The sequence below is a fragment of the Salmo salar genome, chromosome ssa10 (genome assembly GCF_905237065.1).
Source record: "Salmo salar chromosome ssa10, Ssal_v3.1, whole genome shotgun sequence".
NCBI lineage: Eukaryota > Metazoa > Chordata > Actinopteri > Salmoniformes > Salmonidae > Salmo > Salmo salar.
In genome coordinates, this window is record NC_059451.1 from 47,722,695 (window position 1) to 47,746,264 (window position 23,570).

Sequence of the window (23,570 nt, forward strand, 5' to 3'; positions counted from 1 at the left end):
CAAACCTGGTGGCAAACTACAAGAAATGTCTGACCTCTGTGATTGCCAACAAGGGTTTTCCCACCAAGTACTAAGTCATGTTTCGCAGAGGGGTCAAATACTTATTTCCCTCATTAAAATGCAAATCATTTTATAATATTTTTTATATGCGTTTTTCTGGATTTTTTTATTGATATTCTGTCTCTCACTGTTCAAATAAACCAACTATTAAAATTATAGACTGATCATTTCTTTGTAAGTGGGCAAACGTACAAAATCAGCAGGGGATCAAATACTTTTTTCCCCCACTGTATGAGGGAAGAAAACACTTCAATTTCATGGCATGATATGACAAGTACAGTATGTGGATACCGTGAAACTGACTTTAGCAACAATGTGTTGAATAAGGCAGTCACTTCCACTCCTCCTCCCTCTCCCTGTCCCTGTCTTTCTGCCTACCTGTCTGTGTCTGTGTGTCCGCTGACCGCTGCAGGCTGGGACAGCTGATGGAGGACTGGTGTCCGTGAGATGAACTGGTGGAAGGAGGGATGGAGGGGTGGCGTGACATGGGGACACTGTTACAGTGAGAATCTGAAATAAAAGAGAGATGAGGAATGAAAAAATTACAGATGAGGTGTGAACTGTTGATCATGCATTACAAATATGGATGTGCAGTCAACTTGTGTGTGTGTGTGTGTGTGTGTGTGTGTGTGTGTGTGTGTGTGTGTGTGACCATTTGTGACCCGTTTCAGGAAGCTGGGCATATGTCGCACGTCACTTCTTCACAGGAGTGTCACGTCCTGACCATAGTAAGAGGTTATTTTCTATGGTAGAGTAGGTCAGGGCATGACAGGGGGTGTTTTGTGTTTTTCTATGTTTTGTATTTCTATGTTTAAGTTCTAGTTTTTCTATTTCTATGTTGTTTTTTGGGGTTGATCTCCAATTGGAGGCAGATGGTCCTCGTTGTCTCTAATTGGAGATCATATTTAAGTAGGGGTTTTTCTTCCTGGGTTTTGTGGGTGATTATATTTTGAGTAGTGTTTGTTTCTCTCTGCGTCACGGTTTGTTGTTTTGTCAATTCAGTTATTTATGTATTGCAAAGTTTCACGGATTTAATAAAATGTGGAACTACAACCATGCTGCACTTTGGCCCGCTCCTTTTGACAGCCGTGACAAGGAGGCATTTAAACATATATTTTTTTTATCAAAATGTGTTTTTGGATAGAAATGCCGTCAGGAACATGTGAACTTTAATGTGCCTTAATAACAAACTTGTATTCCATCTGTAAATACCAATACAATTGTTCAATTATGAGCCTAGTTGGTTTGGACAGGCTGGACATGCCAGGAGCACAGTTTGAATTGGTCTGCCATGTAGCATGCTTCTGTCTATAACGTGAGCTGCTCAGTATGTGTTGATAATCCTTTCTACCGCAACTTTTTTGAAAGATACAGTTGAAGTCGGAAGATTACATACACCTTAGCCAAATAAATTTAAACTCAGTTTTTCACAATTCCTGACATTTAATCCTAGTTAAAATTCCCTGTCTTAGGTCAGTTAGGATCACCACTTCATTTTAAGAATGTGAAATGAAAGAATAATAGTAGAGAATGATTTATTTCAGCTTTTATTTCTTTCATCACATTCCCAGTGGGGCAGAAGTTTATGCATACACTCAATTAGTATTTTGTAGCATTGTCTTTACATTTTTGAACGTGGGTCAAACGTTTCGGGTAGCCTTCCACAAGCTTCTCACAATAAGTTGGGTGAATTTTGGCCCATTCCTTCTGACAGAGCTGGTGTAACTGAGTCAGGTTTGTAGGCCTCCTTGCTCGCACACACTTTTTCAGTTCTGCCCACAAATGTTCTGTAGGATTGAGCTCAGGGCTTTGTGATGGCCACTCCAATACCTTGACTTTGTTGTCCTTAAGCCATAAATTTGGAAGTATGCTTGGGGTTATTGTCCATTTGGAAGACACATTTGCGACCAAGCTTTAACTTCCTGACTGATGTCTTGAGATGTTGCTTCAATATATCCACATAATTTTCCTCCCTCATGATGCCAGCGATTTTGTGAAGTGCACCAGTCCCTCCTGCAGCAAAGCACCCCCACAACATGATGCTGCCACCCCCGTGTTTCATGGTTGGGATGGTGTTCTTCGGCTTGCAAGCCTCCCCCTTTTTCCTCCAAACATAACGATGGTCATTATGGCCAAACAGTTATATTTTTGTTTCATCACACCAGAGGACATTTCTCCAAAAAGTACAATCTTTGTCCACATATGCAGTTGCAAACCATAGTCTGGCCTTTTTTATGGCAGTTTTGGAGCAGTGGCTTTTTCCTTGCTGAGTGGCCTTTCAGGTTATGTCGAAATAGGACTTGTTTTACTGTGGATGTAGATACTTTTGTACCTGTTTCCTCCAGCATCTTCACAAGGTCCTTTGCTGTTGTTCTGGGATTGATTTGCACGTTTTGCACCAAAGTACGTTCATCTCTAGGAGACAGAACGCGTCTCCTTCCTGAGTGGTATGACGGCTGCGTGGTCCCATGGTGGTTATACTTGCATACTATTGTTTGTACAGATGAACGTGGTACATTCAGGCGTTTTGAAATTGTTCCCAAGGATGAACCAGACTTGTGGAGGTCTATAATTGTTTTTCTGAGATCTTGGCTGATTTCTTTTCATTTTCCAATGATGTCAAGCAAAGAGGCAATGCGTTTGAAGGTAGGTCTTGAAATACATCCATAGGTACACCTCCAATTGACTCAAATTATGTCAATTAGCCTATCAGAAGCTTCTAAAGCCATGACATCATTTTCTGGAATTTTCCAAGCTGTTTAAAGGCACAGTCAACTTAGTGTATGTAAACTTCTGACCCACTGGAATTGTGATACAGTGAATTATAAGTGAATAATCTGTCTGTAAACAATTGTTGGAAAAATTACTAGATGTCCTAACCAACTTGCCAAAACTATACTCTGTTAACAAGAAATTTGTGGAGTGGTTGAAAAACAAGTTTTAATGACTCCAACCTAAGTGTATGTAAACTTCCTGACATCAACTGTATAACGTTAGCCCTTTTCTCAACAACATTGATGTCCTGAATTTAGCAGGCGCTATCGACAGATCAGTTGGAAAAAGTTGTGATGTTCTACCTTCTACACATGCCATGGTCAGTGTTAACCAGAGTTACTTGACAACGCTGGACAAACAAGATAAATAAAACAGAGTTAAATGGTTCCAGTCTGCCGTAAAGCGTTCATCCATGTATACGGGTAAGAGTCTAGTTACATTTTCAGATATTATACATTTCTAATTTAGTCAGAAATTAGATTTCATTGCAAGTTAAAGCGTACTGTTAGCTAGCTAGCGAATGTTAGCCTGCTGGATCGCTAGCTAACATTACATCTATGATCTGTGTTGTAATATTATTAGAATCAGAAATCCATTAGGATTGCTAGTTATAGCCTAATGTTAGCTAGCTAGCTAGCTAACATTGAACCTAGCTGGTTAGCTTTAGCTACCTGCAGATTCATACTACAGCTATGACAATCAGTTTGTATTGGTAGTAGTATGAGTTGAGATTATGTCGGGTTCATTATTTAGCTAGCTAGCTAGCAACATGTCAAAAAACAAAAGACTCCACTTCTCCAGATGATTACATGAGCCATCAAGTTAGCCAGGTGTGTCTGTGGGTGATAGCTAGATGTGGCTGGGGGGTGGTTAAAGCATAGTGTCCACTTAGCTAGATGTGGCTGAGGGGTGGTTAAAGCATAGTGTCCACTTAGCTAGATGTGGCTGGGGGATGGTTAAAGCATAGTGTCCACTTAGCTAGATGTGGCTGAGGGATGGTTATAGCATAGTGTCCACTTAGCTAGATGTGGCTGGGGGATGGTTATAGCATAGTGTCCACTTAGCTAGATGTGGCTGAGGGGTGGTTATAGCATAGTGTCCACTTAGCTAGATGTGGCTGGGGATGGTTATAGCATAGTGTCCACTTAGCTAGATGTGGCTGAGGGGTGGTTAAAGCATAGTGTCCACTTAGCTAGATGTGGCTGGGGGATGGTTATAGCATAGTGTCCACTTAGCTAGATGTGGCTGAGGGGTGGTTATAGCATAGTGTCCACTTAGCTAGATGTGGCTGAGGGGTGGTTATAGCATAGTGTCCACTTAGCTAGATGTGTCTGGGGGGTGGTTATAGCATAGTGTCCACTTAGCTAGATGTGGCTGGGGGATGGTTATAGCATAGTGTCCACTTAGCTAGATGTGGCTGAGGGGTGGTTATAGCATAGTGTCCACTTAGCTAGATGTGGCTGAGGGGTGGTTATAGCATAGTGTCCACTTAGCTAGATGTGGCTGAGGGGTGGTTATAGCATAGTGTCCATTTAGCTAGATGTGGCTGAGGGGTGGTTATAGCATAGTGTCCACTTAGCTAGATGTGGCTGGGGGGTGGTTATAGCATAGTGTCCACTTAGCTAGATGTGGCTGAGGGGTGGTTATAGCATAGTGTCCACTTAGCTAGATATGGCTGAGGGGTGGTTATAGCATAGTGTCCACTTAACTAGATGTGGCTGGGGGATGGTTATAGCATAGTGTCCACTTAACTAGATGTGGCTGGGGTGTGGTTATAGCATAGTGTCCACTTAGCTAGATGTGGCTGGGGGATGGTTATAGCATAGTGTCCACTTAGCTAGATGTGGCTGGGGGATGGTTATAGCATAGTGTCCACTTAGCTAGATGTGGCTGGGGGATGGTTATAGCATAGTGTCCACTTAGCTAGATGTGGCTGAGGGGTGGTTATAGCATAGTGTCCACTTAGCTAGATGTGGCTGAGGGAGTGTCCACTTAGCTAGATGTGGCTGAGGGGTGGTTATAGCATAGTGTCCACTTAACTAGATGTGGCTGAGGGGTGGTTATAGCATAGTGTCCACTTAGCTAGATGTGGCTGAGGGGTGGTTATAGCATAGTGTCCACTTAACTAGATGTGGCTGAGGGGTGGTTATAGCATAGTGTCCACTTAACTAGATGTGGCTGAGGGGTGGTTATAGCATAGTGTCCACTTAACTAGATGTGGCTGAGGGGTGGTTATAGCATAGTGCCTGGGTAAGCATCATCTAATATTTATCTGGACTCTTTCTGTTTTTGATATTGCTACTATGCAAATATGCAAGTAACCATTTCACTGTACCGTTTACACCTTGTGTATCCTGTGCATGTGACAAATAAACGTTGATTTTATTTGATATAGTGTGTGTTTACCAGAGACTGTAATGTGAATAACAATAAGACCTGCACCAAAGTCAGACTAGGATATAGGCCAAGGACTAGATAAAGTGTATTTTTACCTGGAGTTTTTCCTTATGGTAGGCTACTACTTTTACCACTTTTAGTCTTGAAATCTTTGGTTGTTTACTACACTGCTCACTCTGTTTAGCACATGGCCTCACATGTGAATCCTTAAAGAGATGGGTGGGGCTGAGGCTTAAGAGGGTGTGACTATGCTGAATGGGTGGAGACAAAGAAGAGCTCTCCAGTAGGTGTACCAAAACATTCAAGGGACATTTTGTCAAAAGTGGGGTTACAAGTTTATCAACTTTCAAAGCAGAATTCCTTTCCTATTGATTTCTCAACTGAAGTGTATGATATACCATTTTCTAGCTCTGATTCTCTACTTTTATCCAATGTAAAAATCACAATTTCAGATCTTGCTACATACATAGGACCAAATCCAGGTGGTGGCTCACATTTACCTGTACTGGCTCTAGTGGAGGCACGTCTGTCCTCCTGGCCATACTCACTGGCTGTGTCAATGTCTGAGCACGGCTCCAGATCCTCATTGGTGGAGCCATGCTCATTGGACACAAAGGAGATGTGGTCTGATTGGTCGGTGGTGTCAGAGAGGGCGTGGCTACTGCATGGTGTGTCAGAACGAGGTTGATGCTGGGTGAGTTTGGCACGGAGAGAATCGATCACGTTATCCTTCTGTTGGAGCTCCTTACTCAGCCTGTACACAAACAAAGAGGAGACCCTCAGTGATCTTGTCCTTGCCCACATAATAACAATACACCTGCTCTCTAGTGACAGAGGGACAATCGGGACATAACAGGCTTTTCAATAGCAGAGATGTCTAGATGTACAGTGGGCAGTGTCTGCATTGTGACACCACCAGTGAGTGCTAACAGATGTAGAAAACAAAGAATGATTAAGCTATTAGCTGCCCTGTTCTGTACAGACAGAGACAGAGGCTTGGTGATCTGATCTGATCCTTCCTCAAGCTGCTTACTGCCCACAGACACAGAGACACAGACAGGCAGGGATCAACACAGGCACAGAGACACAGACAGGCAGGGATCAACACAGACACAGAGACACAGACAGGCAGGGATCAACACAGACACAGAGACACAGACAGACAGGGATCAACACAGACACAGAGACACAGACAGGCAGGGATCAACACAGACACAGAGACACAGACAGGCAGGGATCAACACAGACAGGCAGAGATCAACACAGAGACACAGACAGGCAGGGATCAACAAAGTGACAGACAGGGATCAAGACAGACAGACAGACAGACAGACAGACAGACAGACAGACAGACAGACAGACAGACAGACAGACAGACAGACAGACAGACAGACAGGGATCAACACAGACAGACAGACAGACAGGGATTAACACAGACACACAGACAGGGATCAACATAGAGATAGACAGGGATCAACATAGAGATAGACAGGGATCAACATAGAGATAGACAGGGATCAACACAGAGACAGACAGGGATCAACATAGAGATAGACAGGGATCAACATAGAGATAGACAGGGATCAACACAGACACACAGACAGGGATCAACATAGAGATAGACAGGGATCAACACAGACATACAGACAGGGATCAACACAGAGACAGACAGGGATCAACACAGACACACAGACAGGGATCAACATTGAGATAGACAGAGATCAACACAGACATACAGACAGGGATCAACACAGAGACAGACAGGGATCAACACAGACACACAGACAGGGATCAACATAGAGATAGACAGAGATCAACACAGAGACAGACAGGGATTAACACAGACACACAGACAGGGATCAACATAGAGATAGACAGGGATCAACACAGACATACAGACAGGGATCAACACAGAGACAGACAGGGATCAACACAGACACACAGACAGGGATCAACACAGACAGACAGACAGACAGGGATTAACACAGACACACAGACAGGGATCAACATAGAGATAGACAGGGATCAACATAGAGATAGACAGGGATCAATATAGAGATAGACAGGGATCAACACAGAGACAGACAGGGATCAACATAGATATAGACAGGGATCAACATAGAGATAGACAGGGATCAACACAGACACACAGACAGGGATCAACATTGAGATAGACAGGGATCAACACAGACATACAGACAGGGATCAACATAGAGATAGACAGGGATCAACACAGACACACAGACAGGGATCAACATTGAGATAGACAGGGATCAACACAGACATACAGACAGGGATCAACACAGAGACAGACAGGGATCAACACAGACACACAGACAGGGATCAACATTGAGATAGACAGAGATCAACACAGACATACAGACAGGGATCAACACAGAGACAGACAGGGATCAACACAGACACACAGACAGGGATCAACATAGAGATAGACAGAGATCAACACAGAGACAGACAGGGATTAACACAGACACACAGACAGGGATCAACATAGAGATAGACAGGGATCAACACAGACATACAGACAGGGATCAACACAGACACACAGACAGGGATCAACACAGACACACAGACAGGGATCAACACAGACAGACAGACAGACAGACAGTAGGTGACCAATGGCACCTCACTCAAGATCATATACGGTAAGTTTGGATACATTCATGTAATCGTAACACGCAGAATGTGATAAACACACACACACACACACCCTGTTCCCCCTCAGCTGAGTTAAAGAATTGACAGCAGCACCCTGGGTGAAGGTCGACTCACCAATCTAAACCTGATCCCTCCACACACACACACACACACACACACACACACACACACACACACACACACACACACACACACACACACACACACACACACACACACACACACACACACAGACACATACACACACACACATACACACACACAGGCTTCTCCTCTGAAGGACTTACTGTATAGTACACAGTTAGCGATTACTATCACTCTGATTACTATCACTCTGATTAGTATCACTCTGATGACTATCACTCTGATGACTATCACTCTGATGACTATCACTCTGATTTCTATCACTCTGATGACTATCACTCTGATTTCTATCACTCTGATTACTATCACTCTGATTTCTATCACTCTGATTTCTATCACTCTGATTACTATCACTCTGATTACAATCACTCTGATTACAATCACTCTGATTTATATCACTCTGATTACAATCACTCTGATTACTATCACTCTGATTACTATCACTCTGATTACTATCACTCTGATTACTATTACTCTGATTTCTATCACTCTGATTACAATCACTCTGATTTCTATCACTCTGATTACAATCACTCTGATTACTAATACTCTGATTTATATCACTCTGATTAGTATCACTCTGATTACCATCACTCTGATTACTATCACTCTGATTACTATCACTCTGATTACTATCACTCTGATTAGTATCACTCTGATTACTATCACTCTGATTAGTATCACTCTGATTACAATCACTCTGATTACTATCACTGATTACTATCACTCTGATTACAATCACTCTGATTACTATCACTGATTACTATCACTCTGATTACAATCACTCTGATTACAATCGCTTTGATTACTATCACGCAGATTGATATCACTCTGATTACAATCACTCTGATTACTATCACTCTTGATTACTATCACTCTGATTAGTATCACTCTGATTAGTATCACTCTGATTACAATCACTCTGATTACTATCACTGATTACTATCACTCTGATTACAATCCCTTTGATTACTATCACGCAGATTGATATCACTCTGATTACTTTCACTCTGATTACTATCACTCTGATGAGTATCACTCTGATTACTATCACTCTGATTAGTATCACTCTGATTACTATCACTCTGATTACATCACTCTGGTGAGTATCACTCTAATTACTGTCACTCTGATTACTATCACTCTGGTGAGTATAACTCTGATTACTATCACTCTGGTGAGTATCACTCTGATTAGTATCACTCTGATTAGTATCACTCTGATTACTTTCACTCTGATTACTATCACTCTGATTACTATCACTCTGATTACTATCACTCTGGTGAGTATCACTCTGATTACAATCACTCTGATTACATCACTCTGGTGAGTATCACTCTGATTACTATCACTCTGATTACAATCACTCTGATTACAATCACTCTGATTACTATCACTCTGATTACAATCACTCTGATTACATCACTCTGATTACAATCACTCTGATTACAATCACTCTGATTACTATCACTCTGATTTCTATCACTCTGACAAGTATCACTCTGACAAGTATCACTCTGATTACTATCACTCTGATTAGTATCACTCTGATTACTATCACTCTGATTACTATCACTCTGGTTACATCACTCTGGTGAGTATCACTCTGATTACTATCACTCTGATTACTATCACTCTGATTAGTATCACTCTGATTACTATCACTCTGATTAGTATCACTCTGATGACTATCACTCTGATGACTATCACTCTGATTAGTGTCACTCTGATGACTATCACTCTGGTTACATCACTCTGGTGAGTATCACTCTGATTACTATCACTCTGATTACTATCACTCTGATTAGTATCACTCTTATTACAATAACTCTGGTTACATCACTCTGGTGAGTATCACTCTGATTACTATCACTCTGATTACTATCACTCTGATTACTATCACTCTGGTTACATCACTCTGGTGAGTATCACTCTGGTGAGTATCACTCTGGTGAGTATCACTCTGATTACTATCACTCTGATTACTATCACTCTGATTAGTATCACTCTGATTAGTATCACTCTGATTACTATCACTCTGATTACAATCACTCTGATTACTATCACTCTGATTACTATCACTCTGATTAGTATCACTCTAATTAGTATCACTCTGATTAGTATCACTCTGATTACTATCACTCTGATTAGTATCACTCTGATTACTATCACTCTGATTACTATCACTCTGATTACTATCACTCTGGTGAGTATAACTCTGATTACTATCACTCTGGTGAGTATCACTCTGATTACTATTACTCTGATTAGTATCACTCTGATTACTATCACTCTGATTAGTATCACTCTGATTAGTATCACTCTGATTACATCACTCTGGTGAGTATCACTCTGATTAGTATCACTCTGATTAGTATCACTCTGATTACTTTCACTCTGATTACTATCACTCTGATTACTATCACTCTGGTGAGTATCACTCTGATTACAATCACTCTGATTACATCACTCTGGTGAGTATCACTCTGATTACTATCACTCTGATTACAATCACTCTGATTACTATCACTCTGATTACAATCACTCTGATTACAATCACTCTGATTACAATCACTCTGATTACATCACTCTGATTACTATCACTCTGATTACAATCACTCTGATTACAATCACTCTGATTTCAATCACTCTGATTACAATCACTCTGATTACTATCACTCTGACGAGTATCACTCTGATTACTATCACTCTGATTAGTATCACTCTGATTAGTATCACTCTGATTAGTATCACTCTGATGACTATCACTCTGATGACTATCACTCTGATTAGTGTCACTCTGATGACTATCACTCTGGTTACATCACTCTGGTGAGTATCACTCTGATTACTATCACTCTGATTAGTATCACTCTGATTAGTATAACTCTGATTACTATCACTCTGGTGAGTATCACTCTGATTATTATCACTCTGATTACTATCACTCTGATTACTATCACTCTGATTACTATCACTCTGGTTACATCACTCTGGTGAGTATCACTCTGATTACTATCACTCTGATTACTATCACTCTGATTAGTATCACTCTGATTACTATCACTCTGATTAGTATCACTCTGATGACTATCACTCTGATGACTATCACTATGATTAGTGTCACTCTGATGACTATCACTCTGGTTACATCACTCTGGTGAGTATCACTCTGATTACTATCACTCTGATTACTATCACTCTGATTAGTATCACTCTTATTACAATAACTCTGGTTACATCACTCTGGTGAGTATCACTCTGATTACTATTACTCTGATTAGTATCACTCTGATTACTATCACTCTGATTAGTATCACTCTGATTAGTATCACTCTGATGAGTATCACTCTGATTAGTATCACTCTGATGAGTATCACTCTGATTACTTTCACTCTGATTACTATCACTCTGATTACTATCACTCTGGTGAGTATCACTCTGATTACAATCACTCTGATTACATCACTCTGGTGAGTATCACTCTGATTACTATCACTCTGATTACAATCACTCTGATTACTATCACTCTGATTACAATCACTCTGATTACAATCACTCTGATTACAATCACTCTGATTACATCACTCTGATTACTATCACTCTGATTACAATCACTCTGATTACAATCACTCTGATTACAATCACTCTGATTTCTATCACTCTGATTACAATCACTCTGATTACTATCACTCTGACGAGTATCACTCTGATTACTATCACTCTGATTAGTATCACTCTGATTAGTATCACTCTGATTAGTATCACTCTGATTAGTATCACTCTGATGACTATCACTCTGATTAGTGTCACTCTGGTTACATCACTCTGGTGAGTATCACTCTGGTGAGTATCACTCTGATTACTATCACTCTGATTAGTATCACTCTGATTAGTATAACTCTGATTACTATCACTCTGGTGAGTATCACTCTGATTATTATCACTCTGATTACTATCACTCTGATTACTATCACTCTGATTACTATCACTCTGGTTACATCACTCTGGTGAGTATCACTCTGATTACTATCACTCTGATTACTATCACTCTGATTAGTATCACTCTGATTAGTATCACTCTGATTACTATCACTCTGATTAGTATCACTCTGATGACTATCACTCTGATGACTATCACTCTGATTAGTGTCACTCTGATGACTATCACTCTGGTTACATCACTCTGGTGAGTATCACTCTGATTACTATCACTCTGATTACTATCACTCTGATTAGTATCACTCTTATTACAATAACTCTGGTTACATCACTCTGGTGAGTATCACTCTGATTACTATCACTCTGATTACTATCACTCTGATTACTATCACTCTGATTACTATCACTCTGGTTACATCACTCTGGTGAGTATCACTCTGGTGAGTATCACTCTGATTACTATCACTCTGATTACTATCACTCTGATTACTATCACTCTGATTAGTATCACTCTGATTAGTATCACTCTGATTACTATCACTCTGATTACTATCACTCTGATTACTATCACTCTGATTACAATCACTCTGGTGAGTATCACTCTGATTACTATCACTCTGATTACTATCACTCTGATTAGTATCACTCTGATTACTATCACTCTGATTACTATCACTCCGATTACTATCACTCCGATTACTATCACTCTGATTACTATCACTCTCATATTACTAGAAAAATAAAGGTATGCTTCTTTCTGTCTTACTTTTCCATCTGCCTGTGCAGGGCCTTTCTCTCTCTGTCAGTGTGTTTTCTATACAGGGCCAGTTCTCTCTCCTGGGCCCTGCTCTCCCACAGAGAGAAGGAGAACAGAGAGTCTCTGTACAGAGGGCTGCTTTTAGACAGCATGGCCTTCCACAGGGGAGCCATTGGCCTGGGCCCACTGCTCGCCTGGCCAGCCTTCCCCACCAAAGGTCCTCCTCCCTGGGCTAGAGAGCCGCCATCCTGGCCTTTCTGCTGCTCCCGTTCCTCCTGCTCATCCTCCTTCACACCAGGGAGACAGTTGTTGTCCTCGTCCTCGTTGTGGGGGGTCGTCGCCGTGGCAACGCCTCTCAACTGGGTTTCTATGGTAACCAGGCAGTGCTCATTCGCTTAATGATGAGGTCGTGATCCCCGGAGTGGTAGGTAGGTCATGGGAAGGGGAATGTGCTAGAAAGCATGATGGAGGTAGGGAGGACTGGTCATGAGCAATCAGGTGAAAAGCAATGTAAATCCCCAGATTAGGCCCAGAGACGGAGGCGTGCTCACTGTATCCACAGCAGCCGCTGTGACTGTGACTAGCGCGGTCTCCTAAGCAGATTCTGACCCAGGCCAGTTTGGTCCAGTACAGACAAGCCCAACAAGGTCCCAGAAATCCCAAATCTGCTGTGCAGTAATTTAGCTCAGGTGTCGTTTCCCTTCTCTTTAACCAAGAGGTCTTTCCAATGCATTTCCTCTGTCTCTGCTGTAAAGAACCACTGGTAGTGTTACTGTTTGCTGGTGGGCTGGTACAGCAGGGAGGAGATTTATTCACCGCGCTGTGACTCAGTCTCACACTGCCTGAGGAGAGTAGTAGCACTGTCTCTCTTCCTATCTATCTTGCTCTCTCTCTCTCTCTCTTCCTGTCTGTTTCTCTCTCTTCCTGTCTGTCGCTCTCTCTCTCTTCCTATCTGTCTCTCTTCTCCTGTCTATCTCTCTTCTCCTGTCTGTCTCTCTCTTCCTCTGTCTCTCTTCCTATCTCTCTCTCTCTCTCTCTTCCTATCTGTCTCTCTCTTCCTGTCTGTCTCTCTCTTCCTGTCTGTCTCTCTTCTCCTATCTGTATCTCTTCTCCTATCTGTCTCTCTTCTCCTATCTGTTTCTCTCTTCCTGTCTGTCTGTCTGTCTGTCTGTCTGTCTGTCTGTCTGTCTGTCTGTCTGTCTGTCTGTCTGTCTGTCTGTCTGTCTGTCTGTCTGTCTGTCTGTCTGTCTGTCTGTCTGTCTGTCTGTCTGTCTGTCTGTCTGTCTGTCTGTCTGTGTCTCAAATAGTTCCCTCCTTCACTCCTCTGTTTTCAAATCCAAGCTTCCAAAAACCTTTGATGGACCTCGGGAAGGAAGCGGGAGCTTCCGATCCTTCTGTTTCTTCACTCTTTTCCCACCAGCAGCCAAACACAACACGGAGCGACCGGAGAGAGTGGTGTTTCTCTCCCAGGGAAGGAGAGATCAGAGCGGGGTGTTAGGCGGGTGTATCCAGGCCTAGGGGCTGCACTAGGAACCCACTCCAGTCAGAGGAGAGAGAAGCTCTGTGACTGAGAGGCTGAATGGTCAAACATAAAGAGTCAGATAACCCTAGTCAGCCTTCTGTGTGTTTTATAACTCACACTGAAGCGCTGGCCCAAAAACCTGGCCCCATCCGACCCTTTGTTAAATGTTCTGTGAACCACTCTGTCTGCAGGTCCTGGAATGTGAATCTGTTTCTCAAAAAATCAATTCTTGTTACATTTTATTTAAACTAACAGGATTTTTGAAGAGGTAGCTCACGTCAAAAAAGGAAAACAAAATGTCTCTAAAATCCACTAAAAAACATAAGATTAAGATCCAAAGTAAAATTACAGGTACTGTAGTCAATGCATCCCCTTTCAAAAAGTCCAAGGCTTCAGAGAATCCACCATTGTACATGTCAGAGTCCTGATTCTCCGTAGCGCTCCTGTAGTTTTACAGAATACTTAGACTGAGCTGGATGGTGCTCTATACCAGGCTTTGCTCTTCTCTTGCTCCCGCTCTCTGATTCACTCTCTTTCTCTCCATCTCTCTCTTTCTCTGTCTCACTCTCTCTCGCTCTCCCTTTCTCTCTCTCTCTTTCTCTCTCCAACTCTCTCCCCCTGCCTCTCTCTCTCCCCCTGCCTCTCTCTCTCTCTGTCTCTCTCTCGCTCTCTCTCCCCCTGCCTCTCTCTCTCTCTGTCTCTCTCTCGCTCTCTCTCCCCCTGCCTCTCTCTCTCCCCCTGCCTCTCTCTCTCTCTGTCTCTCTCTGTCTCTCCCCCTGCCTCTCTCTCTCTCTCCTCCCCGCCTCTCTCTCTCTCCCCCCGCCTCTCTCTCTCCCCCAGCTCTCTCTCTCTCTCCCTGTCTCTCTCTCTCTCTCCCTCTATCTCTCTGTAGCTTGAACTGCTCCTGACCCAGTTCACTGTACCGTGAGGTCTTAATAACTTAACCTGATTAGTTCCCATGTCAACACCCTGCTCTGAATCCAGCACTGCAGTAAGAGCTTGAGCCATGTTACACCACACACACACACACACACACACACACACACACACACACACGTTTTGTTCTTCTATCCTAGTGGGGACCTAAAATAGATTCCTAATCAAAGTCCTATTTTCTCTAACCCTAAACCTTAACCCTAAATCTAACCTTACACCTAACCTTAACCCATAACCTTAACCCTAAACCCAACCACTAATCCATACCCTAACCGTAACTCTAATTCTAACCTAACCCCTAAGCTTATAATAGCCTTTGTCCTCATGGGGATGTGGGACATGTCCCCATGAGGGAGAATTTTAGGTCCCCACAAAGATAGAAGAACCAACCCACACTCTCATACTCTCACGCGCACACACACACACACACACACACACACACACACACACACACACACACACACACACACACACACACACACACACACACGCAGGGGAATCAAACCAATACAAATCCCCTCTTTTTTCTCACTCAATTACTGGCTCGTCCTAAATGAGTCGACTGGCACTAAAACACATTTAAGTCCTCCGTCAACTGGCACTAAAACACATTTATGTCCTCCGTATCTGGTTGGCCAGCTGTGCAGCATACTGCAGCTCTATCTATCTCTCTTTCATGAGAGAGGGAGAGGCACCTCTAATTACCCACAATGCAATGCCTGACCCTGCTCTCAACCCTGTAAGGACACAACAACTCTATGGGAATGTATCCTCCAAATCACTATCTCCCCATTTTTGCTTCAAATGAGAGAAGAAGAAGAAAGAAAAGAAAGCTGGGCAACAGTTACATCTACTGTGTGCTTAGTGAATATCGTCCCAACACCCTGGCATGGCACAGAGGTTGCTTTCTATGCTGACTCAGATGCTGTGGTCTGTGGGGTGGCCTGGGAGCAATCTGTCATGACATGAAATAACATAAACGATGGCAGCGCCGACAGAGATGGTCGCCTCGCTTCGCGTTCTTAGGAAACTATGCAGTATTTAGTTTATTTATGTGTTATTTCTTACACTGTTACCCCAGGAAATCTTAAGTCTTATCACATACAGCCAGGAGGAACTATTGGATATAAGAACAACGTCAATTTACCAACATTACAACCAGGAATACAACTTTCCCAAAGCGGATCCTCTGTTTGGACCACCACCCAGGACAATGGATCAGATCCCAGTAGGCGACCCAAAACAACGGCGCCGCAGAAGGGTCAGACGGAGCGGTGTTTTGGTCAGGCTTCGTAGACGGGCACATTGCTCACCACTCCCGAGTATACTACTCGCCAATGTCCAGTCTCTTGACAACAAGGTAGATGAAATTCGAGCAAGGGTTGCATCAGTTCCCACGGTGACTATTAAAACATTCCCCAACCAGAAACCGTGGATTGATGGCAGCATTCGCGCAAAACTGAAAGCGCGAACCACTGCTTTTAATAATGGTAAGGTGTCCAGAAACATGACCGAATACAAACAGTGTAATGTAAAAATGCTGTTCATCGACTACAGCTCAGCATTTAACACCATAGTACCCTCTAAACTTGTCATTAAGCTCGAGACCCTAGGTCTCGACCCCGCCCTGTGCAACTGGGTCCTGGACTTTCTGACTGGCCGCCCCCAGGTGGCGAGGGTAGGAAACAACATCTCCACCCCGTTGATCCTCAACACTGGGGCCCCACAAGGGTGCGTTCTCAGCCCTCTCCTGTACTCCCTGTTCACCCATGACTGCGTGGCCATGCACGCCTCTAACTCAATCATCAAGTTTGCAGACGACACTACAGTGGTAGGCTTGATTACCAACAACGACGAGACGGCCTACAGGGAGGAGGTGAGGGCCCTCGGAGTGTGGTGTCAGGAAAATAAACTCAACGTCAACAAACAAAGGAGATGATCGTGGACTTCAGGAAACAGCAGAGGGAGCAGCCCCATATCCACATCAATGGGACAGTAGTGGAGAAGGTGGAAAGTTTTAAGTTCCTCGGCGTACACATCGCGGCCCTCTAACTGGCTGCCCTCTAACTGGCTGCCTTCTAACTGGCTGCCCCTCTAACTGGTTGACCCTCTAACTGGTTGGCCCTCTAACTGGTTGGCCCTCTAACTGGTTGACCCTCTAACTGGTTGACCCTCTAACTGGTTGACCCTCTAACTGGTTGGCCCTCTAACTGGTTGGCCCTCTAACTGGTTGACCCTCTAACTGGTTGACCCTCTAACTGGTTGACCCTCTAACTGGTTGACCCTCTAACTGGCTGCCCTCTAACTGGTTGACCCTCTAACTGGCTGCCCTCTAACTGGTTGACCCTCTAACTGGCTGGCCCTCTAACTGGTTGGCCCTCTAACTGGTTGACCCTCTAACTGGTTGACCCTCTAACTGGTTGACCCTCTAACTGGCTGCCCTCTAACTGGTTGACCCTCTAACTGGTTGACCCTCTAACTGGTTGACCCTCTAACTGGTTGGCCCTCTAACTGGCTGCCCCTCTAACTGGTTGACCCTCTAACTGGTTGACCCTCTAACTGGTTGACCCTCTAACTGGTTGACCCTCTAACTGGCTGCCCTCTAACTGGTTGACCCTCTAACTGGTTGACCCTCTAACTGGTTGACCCTCTAACTGGCTGCCCTCTAACTGGTTGACCCTCTAACTGGTTGGCCCTCTAACTAGCTGCCCTCTAACTGGTTGACCCTCTAACTGGCTGCCCTCTAACTGGTTGACCCTCTAACTGGTTGACCCTCTAACTGGTTGACCCTCTAACTGGTTGACCCTCTAACTGGCTGCCCTCTAACTGGCTGCCCTCTAACTGGTTGACCCTCTAACTGGTTGACCCTCTAACTGGTTGACCCTCTAACTGGTTGACCCTCTAACTGGCTGCCCTCTAACTGGCTGCCCTCTAACTGGCTGCCCTCTAACTGGTTGACCCTCTAACTGGTTGACCCTCTAACTGGCTGCCCTCTAACTGGCTGCCCTCTAACTGGTTGACCCTCTAACTGGTTGACCCTCTAACTGGCTGCCCTCTAACTGGTTGACCCTCTAACTGGTTGACCCTCTAACTGGTTGACCCTCTAACTGGTTGACCCTCTAACTGGTTGACCCTCTAACTGGCTGCCCTCTAACTGGCTGCCCTCTAACTGGCTGCCCTCTAACTGGTTGACCCTCTAACTGGCTGCCCTCTAACTGGCTGCCCTCTAACTGGTTGACCCTCTAACTGGTTGACCCTCTAACTGGTTGACCCTCTAACTGGTTGACCCTCTAACTGGTTGGCCCTCTAACTGGTTGACCCTCTAACTGGTTGACCCTCTAACTGGTTGACCCTCTAACTGGCTGCCCTCTAACTGGTTGACCCTCTAACTGGTTGACCCTCTAACTGGCTGCCCTCTAACTGGTTGACCCTCTAACTGGTTGACCCTCTAACTGGTTGACCCTCTAACTGGCTGCCCTCTAACTGGCTGGCCCTCTAACTGGCTGGCCCTCTAACTGGTTGACCCTCTAACTGGTTGACCCTCTAACTGGTTGACCCTCTAACTGGCTGCCCTCTAACTGGCTGCCCTCTAACTGGCTGCCCTCTAACTGGTTGACCCTCTAACTGGCTGCCCTCTAACTGGCTGCCCTCTAACTGGTTGACCCTCTAACTGGTTGACCCTCTAACTGGTTGACCCTCTAACTGGTTGACCCTCTAACTGGTTGGCCCTCTAACTGGTTGACCCTCTAACTGGTTGACCCTCTAACTGGTTGACCCTCTAACTGGTTGACCCTCTAACTGGCTGCCCTCTAACTGGTTGACCCTCTAACTGGTTGACCCTCTAACTGGTTGACCCTCTAACTGGCTGCCCTCTAACTGGCTGCCTTCTAACTGGCTGCCCCTCTAACTGGTTGGCCCTCTAACTGGTTGGCCCTCTAACTGGTTGGCCCTCTAACTGGTTGACCCTCTAACTGGTTGACCCTCTAACTGGTTGACCCTCTAACTGGTTGACCCTCTAACTGGCTGCCCCTCTAACTGGTTGACCCTCTAACTGGTTGACCCTCTAACTGGTTGACCCTCTAACTGGTTGACCCTCTAACTGGCTGCCCTCTAACTGGTTGACCCTCTAACTGGTTGACCCTCTAACTGGTTGACCCTCTAACTGGTTGGCCCTCTAACTGGCTGCCCCTCTAACTGGTTGACCCTCTAACTGGTTGACCCTCTAACTGGTTGACCCTCTAACTGGTTGGCCCTCTAACTGGTTGGCCCTCTAACTGGTTGACCCTCTAACTGGTTGACCCTCTAACTGGTTGACCCTCTAACTGGCTGGCCCTCTAACTGGTTGACCCTCTAACTGGCTGCCCTCTAACTGGTTGACCCTCTAACTGGTTGACCCTCTAACTGGTTGACCCTCTAACTGGTTGACCCTCTAACTGGCTGGCCCTCTAACTGGTTGACCCTCTAACTGGTTGACCCTCTAACTGGTTGACCCTCTAACTGGTTGACCCTCTAACTGGTTGACCCTCTAACTGGCTGCCCTCTAACTGGCTGCCCTCTAACTGGTTGACCCTCTAACTGGTTGACCCTCTAACTGGTTGACCCTCTAACTGGTTGACCCTCTAACTGGCTGCCCTCTAACTGGCTGCCCTCTAACTGGCTGCCCTCTAACTGGTTGGCCCTCTAACTGGCTGACCCTCTAACTGGTTGGCCCTCTAACTGGTTGACCCTCTAACTGGTTGACCCTCTAACTGGCTGCCCTCTAACTGGTTGACCCTCTAACTGGTTGACCCTCTAACTGGTTGGCCCTCTAACTGGTTGGCCCTCTAACTGGTTGACCCTCTAACTGGTTGACCCTCTAACTGGTTGGCCCTCTAACTGGTTGACCCTCTAACTGGCTGCCCTCTAACTGGCTGCCCTCTAACTGGTTGACCCTCTAACTGGTTGACCCTCTAACTGGTTGGCCCTCTAACTGGTTGACCCTCTAACTGGCTGCCCTCTAACTGGCTGCCCTCTAACTGGTTGACCCTCTAACTGGTTGACCCTCTAACTGGTTGACCCTCTAACTGGCTGCCCTCTAACTGGCTGCCCTCTAACTGGCTGCCCTCTAACTGGTTGACCCTCTAACTGGTTGACCCTCTAACTGGTTGACCCTCTAACTGGCTGCCCTCTAACTGGTTGACCCTCTAACTGGCTGCCCTCTAACTGGTTGACCCTCTAACTGGTTGACCCTCTAACTGGTTGACCCTCTAACTGGCTGCCCTCTAACTGGTTGACCCTCTAACTGGTTGACCCTCTAACTGGTTGACCCTCTAACTGGTTGGCCCTCTAACTGGCTGCCCCTCTAACTGGTTGACCCTCTAACTGGTTGACCCTCTAACTGGTTGACCCTCTAACTGGTTGACCCTCTAACTGGCTGCCCTCTAACTGGTTGACCCTCTAACTGGTTGACCCTCTAACTGGCTGCCCTCTAACTGGTTGACCCTCTAACTGGTTGGCCCTCTAACTAGCTGCCCTCTAACTGGTTGACCCTCTAACTGGCTGCCCTCTAACTGGTTGACCCTCTAACTGGTTGACCCTCTAACTGGTTGACCCTCTAACTGGTTGACCCTCTAACTGGTTGACCCTCTAACTGGCTGCCCTCTAACTGGCTGCCCTCTAACTGGTTGGCCCTCTAACTGGCTGGCCCTCTAACTGGTTGGCCCTCTAACTGGTTGACCCTCTAACTGGTTGACCCTCTAACTGGTTGACCCTCTAACTGGCTGCCCTCTAACTGGCTGCCCTCTAACTGGCTGCCCTCTAACTGGCTGCCCTCTAACTGGTTGACCCTCTAACTGGTTGACCCTCTAACTGGTTGACCCTCTAACTGGCTGCCCTCTAACTGGCTGCCCTCTAACTGGTTGACCCTCTAACTGGCTGCCCTCTAACTGGTTGACCCTCTAACTGGTTGACCCTCTAACTGGTTGACCCTCTAACTGGCTGCCCTCTAACTGGTTGACCCTCTAACTGGTTGACCCTCTAACTGGTTGGCCCTCTAACTGGCTGCCCCTCTAACTGGTTGACCCTCTAACTGGTTGACCCTCTAACTGGTTGACCCTCTAACTGGTTGACCCTCTAACTGGCTGCCCTCTAACTGGTTGACCCTCTAACTGGTTGACCCTCTAACTGGCTGCCCTCTAACTGGTTGACCCTCTAACTGGTTGGCCCTCTAACTAGCTGCCCTCTAACTGGTTGACCCTCTAACTGGCTGCCCTCTAACTGGTTGACCCTCTAACTGGTTGACCCTCTAACTGGTTGACCCTCTAACTGGTTGACCCTCTAACTGGCTGCCCTCTAACTGGTTGACCCTCTAACTGGTTGACCCTCTAACTGGTTGACCCTCTAACTGGCTGCCCTCTAACTGGCTGCCCTCTAACTGGTTGACCCTCTAACTGGTTGACCCTCTAACTGGCTGCCCTCTAACTGGCTGCCCTCTAACTGGTTGACCCTCTAACTGGTTGACCCTCTAACTGGTTGACCCTCTAACTGGCTGCCCCCTAACTGGTTGACCCTCTAACTGGTTGACCCTCTAACTGGCTGCCCTCTAACTGGCTGCCCTCTAACTGGCTGCCCCTCTAACTGGTTGACCCTCTAACTGGTTGACCCTCTAACTGGTTGACCCTCTAACTGGCTGCCCTCTAACTGGTTGACCCTCTAACTGGTTGACCCTCTAACTGGCTGCCCTCTAACTGGTTGACCCTCTAACTGGCTGCCCTCTAACTGGTTGACCCTCTAACTGGTTGACCCTCTAACTGGCTGCCCTCTAACTGGCTGCCCTCTAACTGGCTGCCCTCTAACTGGTTGACCCTCTAACTGGTTGACCCTCTAACTGGCTGACCCTCTAACTGGTTGACCCTCTAACTGGTTGACCCTCTAACTGGCTGCCCTCTAACTGGCTGCCCTCTAACTGGTTGACCCTCTAACTGGTTGGCCCTCTAACTGGTTGACCCTCTAACTGGTTGACCCTCTAACTGGTTGACCCTCTAACTGGTTGGCCCTCTAACTGGTTGGCCCTCTAACTGGTTGACCCTCTAACTGGTTGACCCTCTAACTGGTTGACCCTCTAACTGGCTGCCCTCTAACTGGCTGCCCTCTAACTGGTTGACCCTCTAACTGGTTGACCCTCTAACTGGTTGACCCTCTAACTGGTTGGCCCTCTAACTGGTTGGCCCTCTAACTGGTTGACCCTCTAACTGGCTGCCCCTCTAACAGGCTGCCCCTCTAACGCTATGTAATCAGATGTCCCCAGATACCAGGACCATCCAGGTGACAGCCTGACCCCACAGGCCACTGGCTGCACAGCACATACGACCCCTTAATCCAGGACAGGGATTATTCACCATCCTACTTCATGAGGACTATCACAGCTCAGAGATACAGTTCCCCAGAGGACCATGCAAGCCGACACAGGAATACAATGTTTGTTAGGTTCTGTTCATTGTGTGTGTGGGGGGGGTTCTCTCTCTCCCTCTCTCATGCTCACACATGGACACACACTTTCTCTGAGTCTGAACCCAAACAGAGGACAGCGTGAATCTTCACAGACAACTGACCTCGTGCCCAGACACCTGCTACCTGGTCGACTGGCAAATGCCCTCACACACACACACACACACACACACACACACACACACACACACACACACACACACACACACACACACACACACACAGAGCGAGAGAGAGGCATGATGGGAAGGAGATAAAGAAGGCGCCTTCTCAGCCCCCATCTGAGGCTGTTGCCATGGCAATCAGAGGGAGGCAGAGGGTGTGCAGTGGGTTCATCCAATCACAACACTCCTCTTCAATCACTGTCCCCATGGGGCTGGTTAGCACTGGTGACATCATACAGCATGGCCCTGACTCAACGTGTTAGCCTTAACACTAATGTGGCTAACGCTATAAAAAAACAGCCACGTTAAACATGTCCACCAGCATGAGGGGGTAAAGGATTAGAGAGGGTGAGAAAGAGAGAGGGCAAAGATGATTGTGAGTAAACGAGCGAAAAAAAATAGAAGCAGAGAAATATGGTGGATAGACACAGTGAGGGAAATGGAGAGATCTGCCTCTCACTCCTACAATGACAGCCACAGTGGTTTATTGGATTGGGATCCAACGCTGTTAGAGACATGAGCAACTGATCGATCTCCAGCTCTCTTGATCGTCCCTGCCACCTGGCTAACGTGCTGGTCCTGCCAGTGAGTTAATCAGACTGATTGATTGTCTGTGTGGATCACTGATCGAGTGACAAACAAAAACACTCCACGTCCCCCTGGAGGACACAGGCCCTCAAACAACAATCAATATTTTCCAACTCCCAAAATG

The 23,570-nt window shown here is 45.6% G+C and overlaps 1 protein-coding gene across 6 annotated transcripts in view; it reads right to left on the bottom strand.

Annotated features, from left to right (window-relative positions):
* The window catches only part of pde4dip (phosphodiesterase 4D interacting protein), a 167,514-nt gene that overhangs the window by 30,809 nt on the left and 113,135 nt on the right, over window positions 1–23,570 (bottom strand). For 5 of the 6 annotated variants that reach the window (XM_045687856.1, XM_045687857.1, XM_045687855.1 and 2 more), the window contains 2 exons: window positions 5,733–5,986; window positions 439–570 (listed from right to left, as the gene is read on the bottom strand). In XM_045687856.1, coding sequence (XP_045543812.1) covers window positions 439–570; window positions 5,733–5,986 — 386 coding nt within the window. The remainder of the gene's footprint in view (window positions 1–438; window positions 571–5,732; window positions 5,987–23,570) is intronic. The other variant, XM_045687853.1, reaches the window with a different exon arrangement.